We start from the raw sequence: 17,118 nt of genomic DNA on the forward strand, positions 1-17,118 counted from the left end.
ACCTTTTATAACTTCAGATGAGCTTTTGGAACAAAAGGTAAACATTTCATTAAAAAGTTTTTTAAAGAAGTAGTGACCTAGATAGAGAATGCAAGCTTGCCTTGAGGTCATAAATATTAGCAAAGGGTTGCCACACACTGAAAGTAATTTCAAAGCCTTCAGGATGTTGAAGTATATATGCATTACTTATTCATTTTTAAAGGTCAAATTAGTAGCAATAATTTTATCTACACATTTAAATATTATTACATGCACTATTTGCATATCTGAAATCATAATCATAGGAAGTTGTCTCAATGGCCGACCTTGTTGAGTTCTCAGGAAACATTTGAGTTTGGCAAAATACAGTAAAAAATATTCTAGGTCAACTTAATGTTAATCTACCATCCTCACTGAAATACAGAAAGCCTTTGTGCTTACTTGTTCTCCCGGAATGGAGAGTCCGTTGGGTCCCTGGGGGCCTGGGGGACCCTGGGGGCCTGGAGGACCTGTATCTCCACGAGGGCCAGGGGGCCCCTAAAGCATACAAGAGAGAAACAACCACAAAGTCACATAATGACCTTCCAGTGCTAACATCCAATCAGAAGTCTGTCGGTGTGTCTTAAGACATCAGTCATATAATGTTTGCAAACATTTTCGAAATCTACACACCTATAAAAGCATTTATTAATGCCATTCCTTTCTTCCCTTTACTATTCATTAAAGAACAATTCAAGTGCAATAAATCCATAAGAGCACTTATATTTCCAAAAGTCCCATTAGAAGCAGATTTTTAAAAGAGGTAAAACACACTGGATATGATATATTCATAAATTTATACTCAAGAATTCATATGAGATCAAACCTTGAATTTCAGTGGATTTTCTTAGTTTAGGCTGGTCCTGCTTTCTCTTAGACTTGGCCTTATTTCTGGAACTAATGTGTATATAAAACAAGCAAGGAAAGAACAGATATCCACTAAGAAGATGCTCTATGCTGGAGCTTCTTTGCAAAATGCCCAGGTAGAAAAGGTACAAACTCGGAGTCAGGGAACTGGGTTATCATCCCAGCCTCACCCTTTCCTAACTGGGTTAGCTTATCATTAGTAATATCATGACTAAAAGCACACATCATCTTCATAATATATTGCCCTAATAAGCTTGAGTTATCTTATGGAAGACAAGTATGGACCTGGTAGAAAAGGGCCGGTGACCCCCCACTGAACATATACATGGCTGCTCAGCTCTTTCTCTGAGACAGGGTGAAAAAAGCCGCAGAACTGCTCCCAACTCCCTCCAGCTTTCTGGTGGGTCTCTGCTCCCTGTGGGTCTCCCAATGATTGGATTACCTGCTCTATTTCTCCATGTTGTAGCAGAACCCTTAGGTTCTTCTGCAGATTTCCTATGTGTAATTCCTATAGCAGTGAGATGCCTTGGACATTTCTTTCTCTGGCTAGTCTAATCCATCATCTTGACATCCAGAGACAAGACTGAGGTAATTATATTACCTAAGGCACACTAAACTTGAACTAACTTGCTCAAGGTCACATATCCCCTTAGTGGAAATTTTAACAATCAGACTTCAACATATACACGAAAACTTAAATGCACCATAAAATATACTTACAACTGCCCCACTGATACCTCTTTCACCTCTGGGACCTTTAGCACCAGGTCCTCCCTAAAATACATAGTAAGAACACATTTTAGGGTAAATATAAGGAAAGGAGGGAGAAGCCGATATACAGAAATTACATCAAGAAGCGGCATTCTCCAGGCAATTGATACCTCTATGGTTACTTACAAATATTGAAGTGAATTTTACATATCATACAAATACGTGGGGAAAGAGAATTTCATAACTTTGTACATTTTAAGTATCTCACTTTTACATTCTGAACTTTTCTTAATCGTTAGCAAATTTTGAAATTTATTTGAAAATTTGAAGCTTACTAGAAAAAACAAGCATTACTTAAATACAGCAAGGAGAAGATTCTGTTTGGAGTTATATGAGTGCACATTCTTCAGTGAAAATAATATGCAAAGAGAAGAATATCTTGAATCTTTCAGAATCTCAGAACATGTAGTTTAGTAACTGGAAATCAGAGTTCACTGAATAAAGAGGAAATAAATATGATAATGACATCCAATAATGTTACCTTATTAAAAAATCCTTACTTCTCAAAAACATCTACGTTACATCAGGATATAGTTTTATGATTACAGATATAAATCAGGTAAGTCACTGTTAATAAAAAAATAAATTAATAAATGGTCAATAATTCCAGTGACATTTTATTCTGTATGAGAGAAGCTGGTTTGTAATTAACCTAAAATCAATCTACACTATTTGCTCTGACCTAAGTACAATAAAATTTGTTGTTCTGAGAATCTCTGAGCGATTCCTACGTTAATTAACCATTTTCTTAAAAGAGACCACTAGGGCTTAGAGGTATCACTTCCATTCCACAAAACCAGCCCAGATCACATGCTGGATTAACTGAATCAAGGGGTTCCACATTGATTAGTGAAATCTATCACTGTAATCTTCAGTGTTGTGCCCCTCCCCCACAAATAGACCTGGTCATAGACTTTCTTACCCAAGTTATTCCAAACCCCAATACTTTCACCCAGAGTTTATGGTATCATCACATATGTAAATTTCCCTACTTATTGTCATGATGTATCTGCTACATAAGGTATACATATCCTAGGTTCCAAACAAGGTGTTCAGCCTCTCATCCATGCTCCATAGCATACATACAAGAAGCTTTCGGGAAATGTTTAGAAATTTTCAAAATCATGGGATTACAGATGGAAACCCAGATTCACATCTCTAAGGGGATAGCTCTTGAATACTAGCCAATCATTCATTCCTGCATGACTAGACAAAATGTGTTCAATGTGTTCAAACTTTCTTCTTGATTTATTCCATTTCAGATCTCGAAACATACCACAAAAAAATGGCCTGTCCCAGAAAAGACAGATGGCTGAAGCATTTTATGCACTACATACTGGCAAAAAGATGATCACTCCAAAGATTTAAGAGGAAGGCTAGAAGGACTATTGCAGTTTCCTTACCGCAGGGCCTGGTGGACCTGGAGGTCCAACACTGTCCTGTGTACATGTACAAGCATTGGGAAGAGCAGGGCATTTTGCTTCATCTCTCTGAAATTTTGAAAAAGAATATTCACCTATGAATTGAAAGTGAAATGTCTTCCAATCCTCCACCCCCATCTGTCTTACATACACAAGGAAATTCGGTTCTCAAGTTGAAGAAATAATTTGTATTTATCAGTAAAAATAGTCTTATGTTGAATCTTGCTTTGGTCTTTTATGTCTTTACGTTTTACTTTAGGAAACCTTATATAACGAAGAAATGCTTATAAAACCACCACATAGTCCACTGGTAATTTAATGTGGTTTTCTCTAATCCAGTATTAGAGAAATGCTGAGTATCTCAGATATCAATGCCCATTTTGTTCAGAGTAAGATCTAAAATCCTTTCCATGGCCTAGAAGGCCTTACACATTCTGCAAACCAGCGTCACCTTGCCCATCTCATTGCCTACCACTGCCCTTCCCGTTCACTTTACTCCAGCCCCACTGGTCTACTTAATATTTCTCAGATATTTAGGGCACTTTGTGGTCTTAGGACCTTTGCATGTGCAGTCTCCCGATTGGAATGCAGTCCCCGTCATCCACATTGTACATTCCCTTACTTCACCAGGTCTCTGCTTAAACCTCACCTCATCACTGAGGGCTGATAGTGCTCGCCTGACTCTCTATCCCTTCACCATGATTTGTTTTTTCATCATAAGACTTTCTACTTTGTAATGTAGCATGTATCTACTTGTTAATTCTTTCTCTCTCCTTTCCTTCCACTAGAATATTCACTTTCACTGCTGTAATCCATGCACACAAAATTGTGCCTGGCTTATAATAAATAGGTGCTCAATAAGCATTTGTGGAATAAATAACACACGTCGATCCTGTGGATGTATGTAGCTCACTGCTTGCCAAAAGCATCCACTCCATCATCACATTCAACTTTGTAGCCACAATGAGGGAAAACCATCATCTCATAAAGTAATATGGTTATGTCTGCCCTAAGCCTTAGATGTCCACAAAGGTGATGTTTTTTATTCTGTAAAATGCTAATATTTTACAAGCAATAGGAGGGCTTTGTAATTAATAGATATATCAAACGCCCTGATCCAGCGGACTTTTCTAACTACGCATAACCACCCTGGCTGTTAGGGAGAATTTCAGATGTGGTCTTGTGTATTCCTGGATTTTAAAGGAGGAGGTCACTGGCCTCAGCTGTGGTAGCTGATGAGCATGCACATCGTGCACATCCCTTGGCTCCGTCTTGGAGATTCAGTTGCTGAGTGCTACTTCCTCTCCCAGACCATCTGCATCCACATCCCTTATTCCAGGAGGGCTTTTAAGACCACGACAACGGTTCCATTCCATCTTACTTACCCTAGAGGGAATATCACAGCATCTGTCTCTACTGGTCCACACCGGACTGCATACAATATCAAAACTCTGGATTTGGAACTGCAAACAACCAACAGAAACATCAGCTAAAGATGCGTGAAAAACATTTCATATTAACAACTCCACATTTTAACCTTTGCCAATTTCTCACAAAGACTCTCTCAAGAGTGCAAACCCTTGAGGGCAATGTGATCCTTACTTCATACAGGAAGAACATAAAAACCTATGCCTAAGAGAAGGAGATGTTAAAACAAAATGCATATGTGAAATTCCCACATCTGATTCACTTCCCCGGCTAAAATAAAATGCTTGATTGAGTTTTGTTTTTTTTAAGAAAACATTAATTTCTTTAATTAAGAATTAAGAATGTATTTAAGAATTGGAAGACTACATCCATTTAAATCAACTTTTAAAAGTCCACTCTTGTAGAAAAATAACATTAAAAATAACATTCTTCATTTATTCTAAAATTGATGTTTTCTTTTCATAAATTCTTACCTGGGACTGACTAATAACTTTGATGATTCAGTTTAATTATTTCAACATAGCATATACTTTCTATCTTTCCACATTTAAAAAATAAAGTTATTTTGATAAAAAGGAAAAGGCTGCTTAGATGTAGCCATCCTTTTATAAACCTGTTGTAATTGTTCTATTTAAAGAAAAAGACAATATTCAATAAAAAGTCTATGTATAAACTTGCTGAATCACTGTTGTACATCTGAAAGTAATATAACATTATGTGTCGCCTATATTTTAATTAAAAAAAATAAAAAGGTACATGCTAAGTGCTTGATAAATCTTAGTTATCATTATTACCATCGTTATTGATTTATAAGATTAGGCATATTAAGTATTCTATTAATCCTAAAAAATGTTTAAATTTAATTAAATTAAAAGTCCAGATGTTTATCACAATATATTAAGTTTGCACTAATGGTTTCTACATTTCAGAATAAAAATTTCACTTGTGAATCTAAGAGAACAAAATCCTGTGTGTGGAAGAAAGCTAAATTAATAAATTTAATATTTATAAGTAAATTTTTTTAAAAAGCCAAAAATGTTAACCTTTATTTTATTTATTTTTTTAGACCAGAGAGGGGCAGAGAGAAGGAGAGAGAATCTTAAGCAGGTTCCACGCTCAGCACAGAGCCTGACTCAGGGCTTGATCCCATGACCCTGAGATCATGACCCGAGCCAAAATCAAGAGTTGGACACTTAACCAACTGAGCCACCCAGGTGCCCCTAACCTTGCTTATGGATCAATATTATTATTGATTGACATTTAATATAAACTTAATTAGCCTGATACAGTGAAAACTCTAGATTTAAATTTTTACTAATAGACAGCATTATAAATATGGTTGGCATGCTCCCGCCTCAAACTTGAGCCAGTGCAAATTGTGAGTAATGCAGTCAGCTGGCCGCCCTCCTACACTGATCTTCCTTCTGAGACAGACAGATGATGACTCTTCTCAGAGAGAGCACAGGCTCTATGACAGTCACTGTTTGTGCCTGTGTTATCAAGCTACAAATGCTTAATGTCTTGATTGCAGAAATTTGTATTAACAATTGCTATCTTTGAAGAACAAAAAATGAGTTATTTTAGATTTCACTGATTATCCTGGCAACTATTTGTGTTCTACTCTCCAATTTGGTACTGTTTCAAGATGACTACATGATGTTCTCTGGTGTCTTGACATCTTATTTTGTTTCTAGCAGTAAACCACATTATTATGTTCTGTCAGCAGTATATTTCCTCAATGTAACTTTTTCGATGTTTCAATCTGACCAAGGAATTTGACAATTTAAAACCCACTGAGAAAACAAAAACAAAAACAAAAACAACCCACTGATTATTTTTAAAATGTTATTTCAATCTTAATGAAAAGTACCTAGAAAAATAAAAATGTGTGACTTACTGTAGCTGATTTCCTCTCCCCTTTAAGAAGTTTTCCAAGAATTTCATAACCATCAGTTGTGATATTTCCAGCTTCCTTGATGTCTTTTTCTATAATTTCATAGCAGTCGATGTAAATCTTAACACTTTTTGAGGTCACTACAATATGAACCTAAAAAGATCATTTGTTTCCATTATAAAGTTTCTACCCCAAAAAACTTGGGTGATTTCTGCATATTTCAGATCACAGGTTGACAAATATGTTCTTTATATTATTGTTATCCCAAATCAAGTCTTGGACTAAAATCCCAACAGTCAGATTACAATGTCAATGTCATTTATTAAAAACATCAAATTAAATGAGCCTTCATCCACATATACATGCATAATTGCCTATTTTCCCATATGTACTCTTTCTGAGATGACCAGAGATAATGTAGTAGATGAGATGATCCCATTAACTATAAAGAACTATTCAAATACAAGTTAATAAATTATTAATGTATTGTTATACTCAGTAAACAGGATCCTCAAATGTCTTCCATTGATTTTGCTAAACTCAATTTTTAACTTGTTATTCCCTAATCTCAGCCAAAAAGAATTTGCATACCATATAGACATTTAACATGTAAAGAATTAGCCCACGTCTTCTACAGAGATTCGGTTCTGGAAATTGATAGATAGAAGATTCAATTTCCTTTTAAGGAAAGAATCTTATGTTGATTTACTTCTTATCTGATATTCAGGACACTCAGAATTTAAATCTATTAGTGCAGATAATTAATAAAACATTTGTATTTCAACAGTGTAAAGAATGGTGCAGGTAATCTTTGAGTTTATAGTTATACTCATAGTTTCCACTTATCACAACACAAATACTCAAGTAAGCACTCGATAATTACTTTGAAAAGTTGGCTCCAAGTTAAAAGGAAAAGAAATTCCCTTAAGTTCTTTGAGTCAGTAAGCATAAGGACAATCTCTGGCAATGTTTTTAAATAGTGAATATTTTTCCCACATAGAATCACCACCAAAACATTAATTTAGTGCATCTGTTAAGTTCTAAGTGTGAACTGCATATTGATTGCTTTTATATAAAAGTGATACATAGCTTACTAAAAATTAACTTTAAATGTCCCCAGAACAATCATCTAATATTGAATTCAAGAAGAATACCATATAAGCATTCCCAAGATATTTATTATCTAATAAGAACTAAAACTTATTTTTGGCTCTTATATGAACAATCTCAGAGGCAAAAATTCACAAAATATTTTGAAAAAACCATAGTACCCCCAAAATTATTTCAAAATCAAAACTTTTAATTTGTAACAAAATTATTCCAATTGCCAGTCAATACTAGCCATTAAGAAACTCATAATAAAAACATATTTTCCTACAATCTCTTCAATGTTTTTCATCACATTTTAAATACAGGCATAATAACATTTCAGAGTGGGTTCTTCATCTGTAGACCACTGTCCCAAGTATTTAGGGACTATTTCCCAGCTGTGAATCCTTTTCGGTCACAGTAAAGTAGGAAGAAATAGGAACACTCTTATCAACTCATCTCCCTTCCCAAGTTCTACTGGTCCCTAAATCTTTTATTTTTCATCTATTCCACTGCTTTTCTTATGACAAACTTCTCACTTGGAACAGAGACACAAAACGTGTCAAGAGAATCCTTAAAAAGCAATAGCTGTCTGCCATTCCTTACTTAAGCTCTTTTACCCTATGCTCCTTTTCTCCCAAGAGTCCCCTGCATGTCATTTTCATTAATTTCCTACTATCAGAGTACCACTCATTCACATCCTAAAGACTGAAGAATTTCAATTCCCAAATTAAATGGAAAATGAGAGAAAAGTGTTTGAATCTTTGAATGAGTAAAGAATGTAAACAGACAATAGTGACTGAACTTAGTACTTGAATTGAAGAGATAAATGAGAATAGGTTAAAAGAATGGGGTGGAGGAGTAGAGGAGGAAAAAGAGTATAGTGAAAACATAGAGGAGAAACTAAAAAAAGAAAAGTCTGATGAGAAAAAAAGGTAGAGATTTGAGGAGACAAGAGAGCTTGTCAGAAGGAAAAAGAAGAGGCATTACATAAAACCTAAGAACACAAATGCGTCTCCATAAAAGCAAGCAAAGAAAGAAATGTCAAAAAAAATTATCTTGATTTGTAATTAATGACTGTCATTATAGACCTCTGCACAAAATACTGTTTTTTTTTTAAGTAGAATGAAGTATTTGATGAGGGTTGGAAATATAAACATAATAGTGTTTAAGTGGTTATCAGTTGGTTCATAAATTTCTAATATCTTCAGTGGTATGGAAGGAAAAATAAAATAGTTCTTTTTAGCAACTACTGAAATGTGAGTTTAATAGGTGTATTAATGAGCCAAAAAAGTTCATAAGAACTTGGCCAAATTCAACATCTATTATCAGATAAGGAGCAGTTGAAGCTAATAATATTTGTCAAGCTAGAATTTTCTTTCCCAGTGAGGCATTTATTTTACTGTACTTCATCATGGCAGTAGATATGCCATTATACTCAGAGATCTTTGTTTTTCCTTCATTGCTGTTTTGCTTCTCACCAATGTGTACATTGAAGTGACTTTGAGCTTCATGAGGAGAGTCCCTTGCTATCCTTTGCAAGAATGATTCATCAATAAGAAAAAACATTCTGGAAAGAAACCAAGACTCTCAGGAAGAGAATTTTCAAAAAATCTAGCTAAACTACTCAAGTACAGGAAAGTTCAATTTTTACTTGAGAATCAGACTGAACTGGAAATATTTGTCTCCTATGCACGGGGACTAATTTTCCGAGTGCCTTACTGTTACACAAGTGCTATTCCTCCTGTTAACTCAATCCAATGAATGACGGAATACCATTAAAAAGCCCACTCTAACCTAGATGGCTCTTTTCATTTCTAATGCTCCCAACTGTAGTACTTATTTGTCAATTAATCGTCCTTTAGAAATTTGATAGAACTTGCGTATTATCCTCTAATGTTGACATACAAAAAATTTTAATGAAGATAAACAAGAATAGACAATCCCCTAAGAATGCATCTTAGAACTTTTAATAATATTTTTTAGAGAATTCATAATGTGTTCATGTAAGATAAATATTTCTCATAAATATTTTAATTACTTTAGTAAATAATCATAACTTTCGGACTAGCATGCTTGTAACTCTTTGGTAAACAAGCAGAAGCAGCTTACTGTGCTCTATGAAAGAATTATTTTTATCAATTAAAATACTATCCACAAAAATTAAGCTTTTGAAATGAAATGACATAAAGGTTCACAATAAAATGGTAGGTAGAAAAAATAGGCATACAAAACTATACCTACTACATGATTCAAATTTTGAAGATATTAGCATTGAAAACATATCAGCATGTTAGTAATAATTATCTCCTTGTTAGTAGAATTACTGTTTTATTTAAAATTTTTTAAATATTTATTCATTTTTGAGAGACAGAGAGACAGAGTGTGAGCAGGGGAGGGGCAGAGAGGAAACACAGCATCTGAAGCAGTCTCCAGGCTCTGAGCTGTCGGCACAGAGCCCGATGAGATCATGACCTGAGCCAAAGTCGAGCGCTTAACCGACTGAGCCACCCAGGCGCCCCTTACTGTTTTATTTTAAATATTCTCAAATTAATCAAATTCTTTAAAAGAAGATTTTGGTTTTAAAAGACATAGCTATGTTTCTACCAATTTAACATGACCTTTTAATAAATAATAAATTAGTTTGAATTTTTAAATCATATCCTTTTTCTATAAATAATCAGATATTTTATGTTTTTACCTTGTGAAAACTGCCATAAAATAATGTCTTCACTTCATCTGTGTCAAATGTAACAGTTTGCACTTCACCTCTTGTATCCTTGTTAAAGAACGATAATGTCTTGCTAGAAGCTGTAACCAACACATAATTGTTATTAAATCACATGCATGGTATACTTTATGTGGAAAATATTAACTAATGATTCTTGTTGGAGAGATTTCTAAAATATTCAATAATTTCAGTTGAGATTAAATTAGAATATTTACCAATACGTTGTATTTTTAAACAAAAAAATCATGTATCAAGTAATTATATATATTCAGTAGGTTTTTAAAGAAAAGGAAAGAGGATTCATAATCAAAAGTAGTATGCATGTGCCTTAAAATAAGATAAAAATCCTTACGATCTGCAATTACTCCAACTTGTGGTTTATAGTCTCTATCTGTGATTTGCCAAATTGCAAAAGGGTCACTGGGAGTTTCTGGGAGAAGTCTGAACAATAATATAATTGTATATGAAGAAGGAAGTCCATTTGGGTGTAGATCTCTGTTGGATAAAACATAACTGATTAGTTAATTAACAAAGATTTCTCACCAGAAATAGAGAATATTTTAAATCTTTGTACAATAAACTCATTACCAGCAGTATTAGAAGCTAGTCATAATAATCTGGCGACATATTAGAAAAGGAAAAATTTAGGAAACACATCAAAAGAGCAAACACTAAAGATCTATTATGTAAGTAGTGAATAGATTATTTACAATTGGCTAAATTTGCAAAAGTCTGGGAAATTGCCCAATGGTCTTTTATCCTACCGTTAATAACTGTTAATATCCTACTGTTGATTGTTTCTAGACACAAATATGATTATAAAATTACATAATGATTTTAGAGTGATAGACACTGTATCTATGGATGTAATTTTAAGAAAATGAATCTTACTAAATATGCTTAATTTCCAATGTCAGGGGAATGAGATCATGAGTAATACAGCTTAAGGTTTTAATTTCTCCTTGCCTATCTCTAATAGTTTTTACACTTCCAAATTCCTCCCTTGAAATCAAATAAATCACATAATCTCCAGAAGCTCACATGTTCCCAAAAATAAAACCAGTAATAAACGTTAAGCCCATGTACATGTGCAAACGTTTAGTGAAGATAAAGGATGTGATTCAATTAAAAGGAAATGCTTCTTGGCTCTAAAGCCATTAGACAAAAAATGTGGTCCCATGTGCTCTTCCAGAGTTGAGTCAGTCATTGTTCCGGGGGAATCTCTGAAGCAGGATTGATGGTTTTCTGTGTGAGACCATTTAATAATGCTTTCTTCCTGAAGGTAGCGAAAAGGCTTTAATTATCAACTCTTGGACAGAAAAGAAGCTGTTCCTCCACAAATTTTGACGGAGGGCACAGAATGTCTCTGAAGGTTTCATGTCCTAGTACCACACCACTGGTACTTCTGGAACACAATGCCGCCCTGCTTCTTAAAACGTATGTTCTCAGCATGCTGACATGATGCCTTTCATAAGTGCAAAAACCTGCTATCTCCATAATATTCCATGTTAAAAATAATATCTTCTCCATATTAATTCATCTCTCACCCAGTGCATGTTTCTCCATTAGTTAATGAGTGCTTATGAAAAAAGGTGTAATTGCATTCATGCTTCTGTCTTTCAGCCACAGTTCTGACTCTTGAGAACACAGTAGGCTGTCACAAATTAAATGTAGGAATCATACCTTGTGGTGACTGAAGTTAAACACCGGGTATTAAGATTCACTGACAAACCTAAAACTGTGAACCATCATGGTTAACCATAAAAGAGTTAGGAACTTACAGTGTGGTCAAACTACAACAATATGATCTGTGCTTTCTTAAAAGAAATTAGCTTTGGTTTTATTCTGAACTTTCCATCAGCTTTCCCAGAGCATTTCAAATTTCAGACATCATTTTCTGACCCTGTCCTAAGTTTCTAAAGGCTTTATTTCTTCTTGTTCTTTTCTTCCCATAAGCTGCCAAACACATATTAAAGTGTTTTAATTCTAATGAATAAAAAATACATATTTTAGTTATGATTACCAGGTGCCAACTTTCATGAAGTAAAATAACAACAGCTAGCGCTACCCAACAGATTGCCAGAGCATTGGCCAATAAAAACTAACCGCTGCCTGTCTGATCTTGGACAAGCAAAAGTGCCACAATACTTCATTTTCTGCAGATCTGAAACATTAAAAAGAATGCCGGCTCTCATTCGGCATTTATTCCATTCAGTCCCTCTGCACCACAGGAAGAAATGTTCAAAATAATTAGTTGCCTTCCTGCTTAAACAGCCTCCCTTAGAAGAAGCCTTAAATCTACAATCCTAGCCTTAAATCCTAAAAGGTCCATTATCCATAATATTTCAGAACCAGGATGAGATTCTTGGGTCTGAGAATAGTAAGGCTGGAGTCTTAGTCTCCTGTGTGACCCGATGGGGAAGACACTTAAACCGACTGTATTTAAGGAAACTAAGCTAAGTCATCCATGAGGAGACTTCTGACAATTCTAAAGTTTCTAGATTTTAAGAAGTCAGCAAAAATTCTAAGAGCTGCAAAAAAGTGTCAGGCCCATGATAAGAGAAAGAAACTCCTCGTCACACTTACGCTGTAGGCTGATTCACAAACGCATTCTTCTGAAGTTTGTATGCTGAGTAGCTGGGGAAAGACCCAGACTCCAAAGAGACTCCTGGTACGGAAGCAAAATTCTTTTCTGTCAGGTTGTATGCTTCAAGCATCTTAAAACCTTTACACCAGAAAAGAAAAGATCAAAATTAGGTCCTTTTAATTATTTTGTTGCTTAAATCTGGAAATAAGTTAGTCCAAGGGTATAAATGCTTACCGGGTGAGGTGTAGCCGTCCAAATAAATGAGAGGACAACCTGCAACATACAATGTTCTCTGAGTTCGATTCAGCCACATGATACACAAACATTACACACGCACACGAAGCAGCTATGTACATATACCAAGTCATGGGAGTGTACGTTCATTTACAAAAATAACATCCATCTAACCCTTTATAAGTGATTTCTTGTAGACTTCCTTTGTGTAGGAGAAATTATAGTGCTAACTGGTATAACCAATGTTTTCTGAAAATCCTCCAGTCCCAGTGGGAATTTTACAGTATTCTTACAAATAGCAAAAACAGAATTGAAGGGGGAAATTTTCAGATGTTTTTCAATAGATTAAAGAACTCTTCTCCCCGTGGATTTTAGATTTAAGCAAAGGCAGAAGTTTGTCCCTATTCAGCTGTCTGCCAACCCCTCCAACCCCCCAAGCCCCATGTCAGCTATTGGACGTCACACAGCGGTGACAAGCATGTGACAGTTTTCACCCTAGGCCCCCAGACCCAGGGATCCTAGAGGGTGGCTTTCAGGACCCCAGAACCGCAAGGGAGGCAATGGTACCTCCAGGCCCACTACCTCCCTCCCCTGCGCAATTCCATTCTGAGCTTTGGCATGAGTTCTGAGAGTAAACCCCAGATTATTGTTCACTGCTGCCACCTCTAAGCACATCTCTGAGTTTTTAGTAATGTGTGAGAAGGCAAGATATAACACCTGTGAAGCGTAGCCCTCCCTAGGACCAGGGGTCTAATACTAGCCACATAAGTGTCTCCATAACACCCCAAGAATCGGTGCTTACAGGTGGGAAAGAGGATAAATTGACTTAAATAATTGATCTTTGGTCCTTCGCTGTATTTGAAAAGCTCCAAGTTCATTGAAGTCTTGGCAAAAACAAGAAAAATCTACACCCAAAAAACCAAAAGAGGACCAAGTGAATTTCTATGGAGTGCACACGCAAAAGTCAGTGTTTTCCTTGCTCCCTTGAAGCACGGATGTTGACAGAACAAATACCAATTGATTACTAATAGGGAAAACCTTCATCTCACAGAAATGTTTCTATAAATGCATTTCTAAGCTGAAGATTAATTTACTCAAACGTCACAGCATTGGGACGGTGGGAAAAGGATATGTTAAAACACTTCATTTCCATACAAGGAATATTACATCCTCAAGGCTAAAAGCAGACCTCTGACAAACACACATTTAGCATGATCTCAATAGGAACAATGATTCATCAGGTTCCCAAGTGATTTCCCCGAATCTATTTACTCACGGACCTGATCCCATACAGGACAGGCCATTGTCTACTAAGTCGTTTTCTTCCAAAACAGGTGAGATTGTGGATCCATCTGGACCATGACTTACTTGAAGTGGCAGTCTCACAGACAAACGTGATAAGGTTGTCCTCAATCTTCTCAAAAGATTCAAAGTCATCCACAATGAACACGTGCCGTTCACTCGGTTTGCTGGCAATGTTAGCGAGCTCATTGTAGTCAACGTCAGCCACACCGACTACAAAGACACTGAACCCTGCAGAGCAGTGTTTATAGAGTGAATTACATGTCCCCTTTTCCATACTTTATTCAGCAGTTCAAAATAAAACCTTTTCAGAAATGACACTGCATTTTTCTCAGTATATGCAGTAAGTCCTTTTAATGGACATAAACTCTCTTGGACTTTTCCAGGTCTTCCTGTTTTCTGGCTTAGAAAACTCAATTATTTGGGTTTCCTAAAATAAAATCCTAACAAAAGGCGCACATCTTAACAGCATAAAGACTTGATGTGGTGCACATTTCCTTCCAGAGATCCATAGTCCTAACAGACCCAACCATTCGACAGCTCTCTTAGGCACCATTAACACTTTAAGCTTACGTAATTCAGGAACCAAGAATGGGCTCATTTTAAACTTTGAGTTCTTGAAACTGATTTTCTCAACAACTCAGGCTCAAAGGCAGCACTTTGGCCACTCTTGAAATGGAATCTATAATTCCCAGTGGAAATAAACTTTCATTTATTTAGGCTAACACAAATAAACAAAGACTTCACTCCAAAAGCTTAGTCTGAAAGTAGAAAAAAGTAGACTATATAAGAAATTAGTTCTCTAATGAGATATAAATAAGGTAACTTGAGCAAGCATGCGTCACCCCAAACTTAAATCAACCAAAAGCCCAAAATATGTAGATATCTGTTCTAAGTGCATGACATTGCACTCATGCAATGAGTGGGTGGCTCAGTCAGTTAAGCGTTCGACTCTTTATTTAGGCTCAGGTCATAATCTCACAGTTGTGGGTTTGAGTCCCATGTCAGGCTCTGTACTGACAGTGTGGAACCTGCTTGGGATTCTGTCTCTCCCTCTCTCTCTGCTCCTCCCCCATGCTCGCTTGCTCTCTCTCAAATAAATAAACTTAAAAAAATAAAGGCAATAACTTATTTAAAAAGAAAAGTCAGTACAAAGAACAATCTGTATTGAAAGAAGACAGTATGACTTAGCACTAATCATGACTCATGCTTTTAGCCAAAGAATTATGTATGTGCCGATGAAAAATTCCATATAACAAAGTACTTTCTAAATTTACTACAGTCAATCATGCACAAAATAGAATTCTCTCTAAAATATGTTAACCTTGGACTCTACCTGGGAGTTGGGATTTGGGGGTGTGGAGGGCGTTAACGCAAGTGCTGGTGAGACCTAATTTCATCTCTAGTAATCCTAAATAATGAATCCAAATCCGTGTTGCCAGGAGGCTCTCAGGATATTTGATTGTCAAGGTCCACTTCAAAGATATCTTCCTCCTCCTCCTTTCAGCAATCTGCATTGGGACTGTATCTGCAAGGATGTGCTAAAGCTAAAGGCTTCCCTATGTTTCTCCTGGCACAGGGAACCAGCATCAAAATTCACTTCTGCTATGGTAGGAAGTCTGCTCTGGGACCATCCCATTACTGCATTCTGTAGCCTTCTAGCCATGATGGGGAAATTAGGTTTGCTCTTTTACATACCCCAAGTCACATCTTACACACATATATATGTATACACACCATGTCATTTCTCAGCACTTACTAAACCATCCACAAATTAAATATAAACTAACATTTCAAGGGTATGGACTCCAGAGTAAAACAGGAAAAATAAAGTAAAATCAGCAGTTTCATCTTTCGCAATCATTCCTGAACATGTAAAACTGTTAAGATAATGAGTGCGCTCACTAGACATCAAATTCATGCCTGTGCTTACCCGACTGCTGGATGACCAGAGCTGCCTTCTTGACCTCATCCTGTGACCGACCATCTGTGACCACAACCAGCACCTTGGGGACATTCTTCCTCATGCCGCTCTCCCAGGTCAAGACCTTCTCCTTGATAAACGTGAGAGCTTTGCCTATAGAGTGTTGCAAGGAACATTGTACTGTCACCTCAGTGAAAACTATCCAAATGCCAATAGACACACTCAACTGAGAAGAATATGAATATCAGAATGTGGTAGTACACTCAGTTCTACCACTCCAAATGCTTTGGAGAGTGAAGGTCTACGTTCACAGTTGATTAACTGTACCTGTTCTTGTGTTTCCTCCTCTGTACCTAATATTCTGGAGGGCCCCAAGGGCTTGGGCCTTGTCATTGTACGTGTTCAACTTGAACTCAGACTTGACCTCGTCACTGTACTGCACAAATGAGACCTGAAAGGGAATGTAGTTGGTGGTGAGGTTAAGACACCTCTTTCTATAGTTCAATTTTCCAGTGGCTCCTCCTGCTGTTGAATGGGGAAAATAAATATCCTAGATTTGACAGACTATTATAAGCTCTTTATAGCTAACACTATAACACTGACTACTATTGTCTCATTAAATTTACTAATTTCTAATCTTCAATGAAACCACCAATAATTGATATTAACATTGTAAATATGCTGTATTCATATAGTATTCACATCTTTTCTCTAGGATGTAGGAAGAGATGGGCAAGGCTAGGGAAGAGTGAGGTCCCAGGATTAGAAATGAGAACACACCATCTTGAACTCAAATGTTGGCTAAGCAATTTGGTCCTTAGCCAACTGCTTCTTCTCACTAATTGCATTCAT

General features: G+C 36.2%; 1 protein-coding gene across 7 annotated transcripts in view; it reads right to left on the bottom strand.

Annotated features, from left to right (window-relative positions):
• Positions 1-17,118, bottom strand: part of COL12A1 (collagen type XII alpha 1 chain) — a 116,114-nt gene that overhangs the window by 15,758 nt on the left and 83,238 nt on the right. For all 7 annotated transcript variants that reach the window (XM_086707251.1, XM_086707247.1, XM_025926140.2 and 4 more), the window contains 12 exons: positions 16,594-16,717; positions 16,276-16,419; positions 14,409-14,573; positions 13,041-13,079; positions 12,806-12,944; positions 10,572-10,714; positions 10,190-10,299; positions 6,403-6,552; positions 4,463-4,540; positions 3,060-3,146; positions 1,606-1,659; positions 421-516 (listed from right to left, as the gene is read on the bottom strand). In XM_086707251.1, coding sequence (XP_086563377.1) covers positions 421-516; positions 1,606-1,659; positions 3,060-3,146; positions 4,463-4,540; positions 6,403-6,552; positions 10,190-10,299; positions 10,572-10,714; positions 12,806-12,944; positions 13,041-13,079; positions 14,409-14,573; positions 16,276-16,419; positions 16,594-16,717 — 1,329 coding nt within the window. The remainder of the gene's footprint in view (positions 1-420; positions 517-1,605; positions 1,660-3,059; positions 3,147-4,462; positions 4,541-6,402; positions 6,553-10,189; positions 10,300-10,571; positions 10,715-12,805; positions 12,945-13,040; positions 13,080-14,408; positions 14,574-16,275; positions 16,420-16,593; positions 16,718-17,118) is intronic.

This window comes from Puma concolor, chromosome B2 (genome assembly GCF_028749965.1).
Source record: "Puma concolor isolate L17-30 chromosome B2, mPumCon1.1.hap2, whole genome shotgun sequence".
NCBI classification, from domain to species: Eukaryota; Metazoa; Chordata; class Mammalia; order Carnivora; family Felidae; genus Puma; species Puma concolor.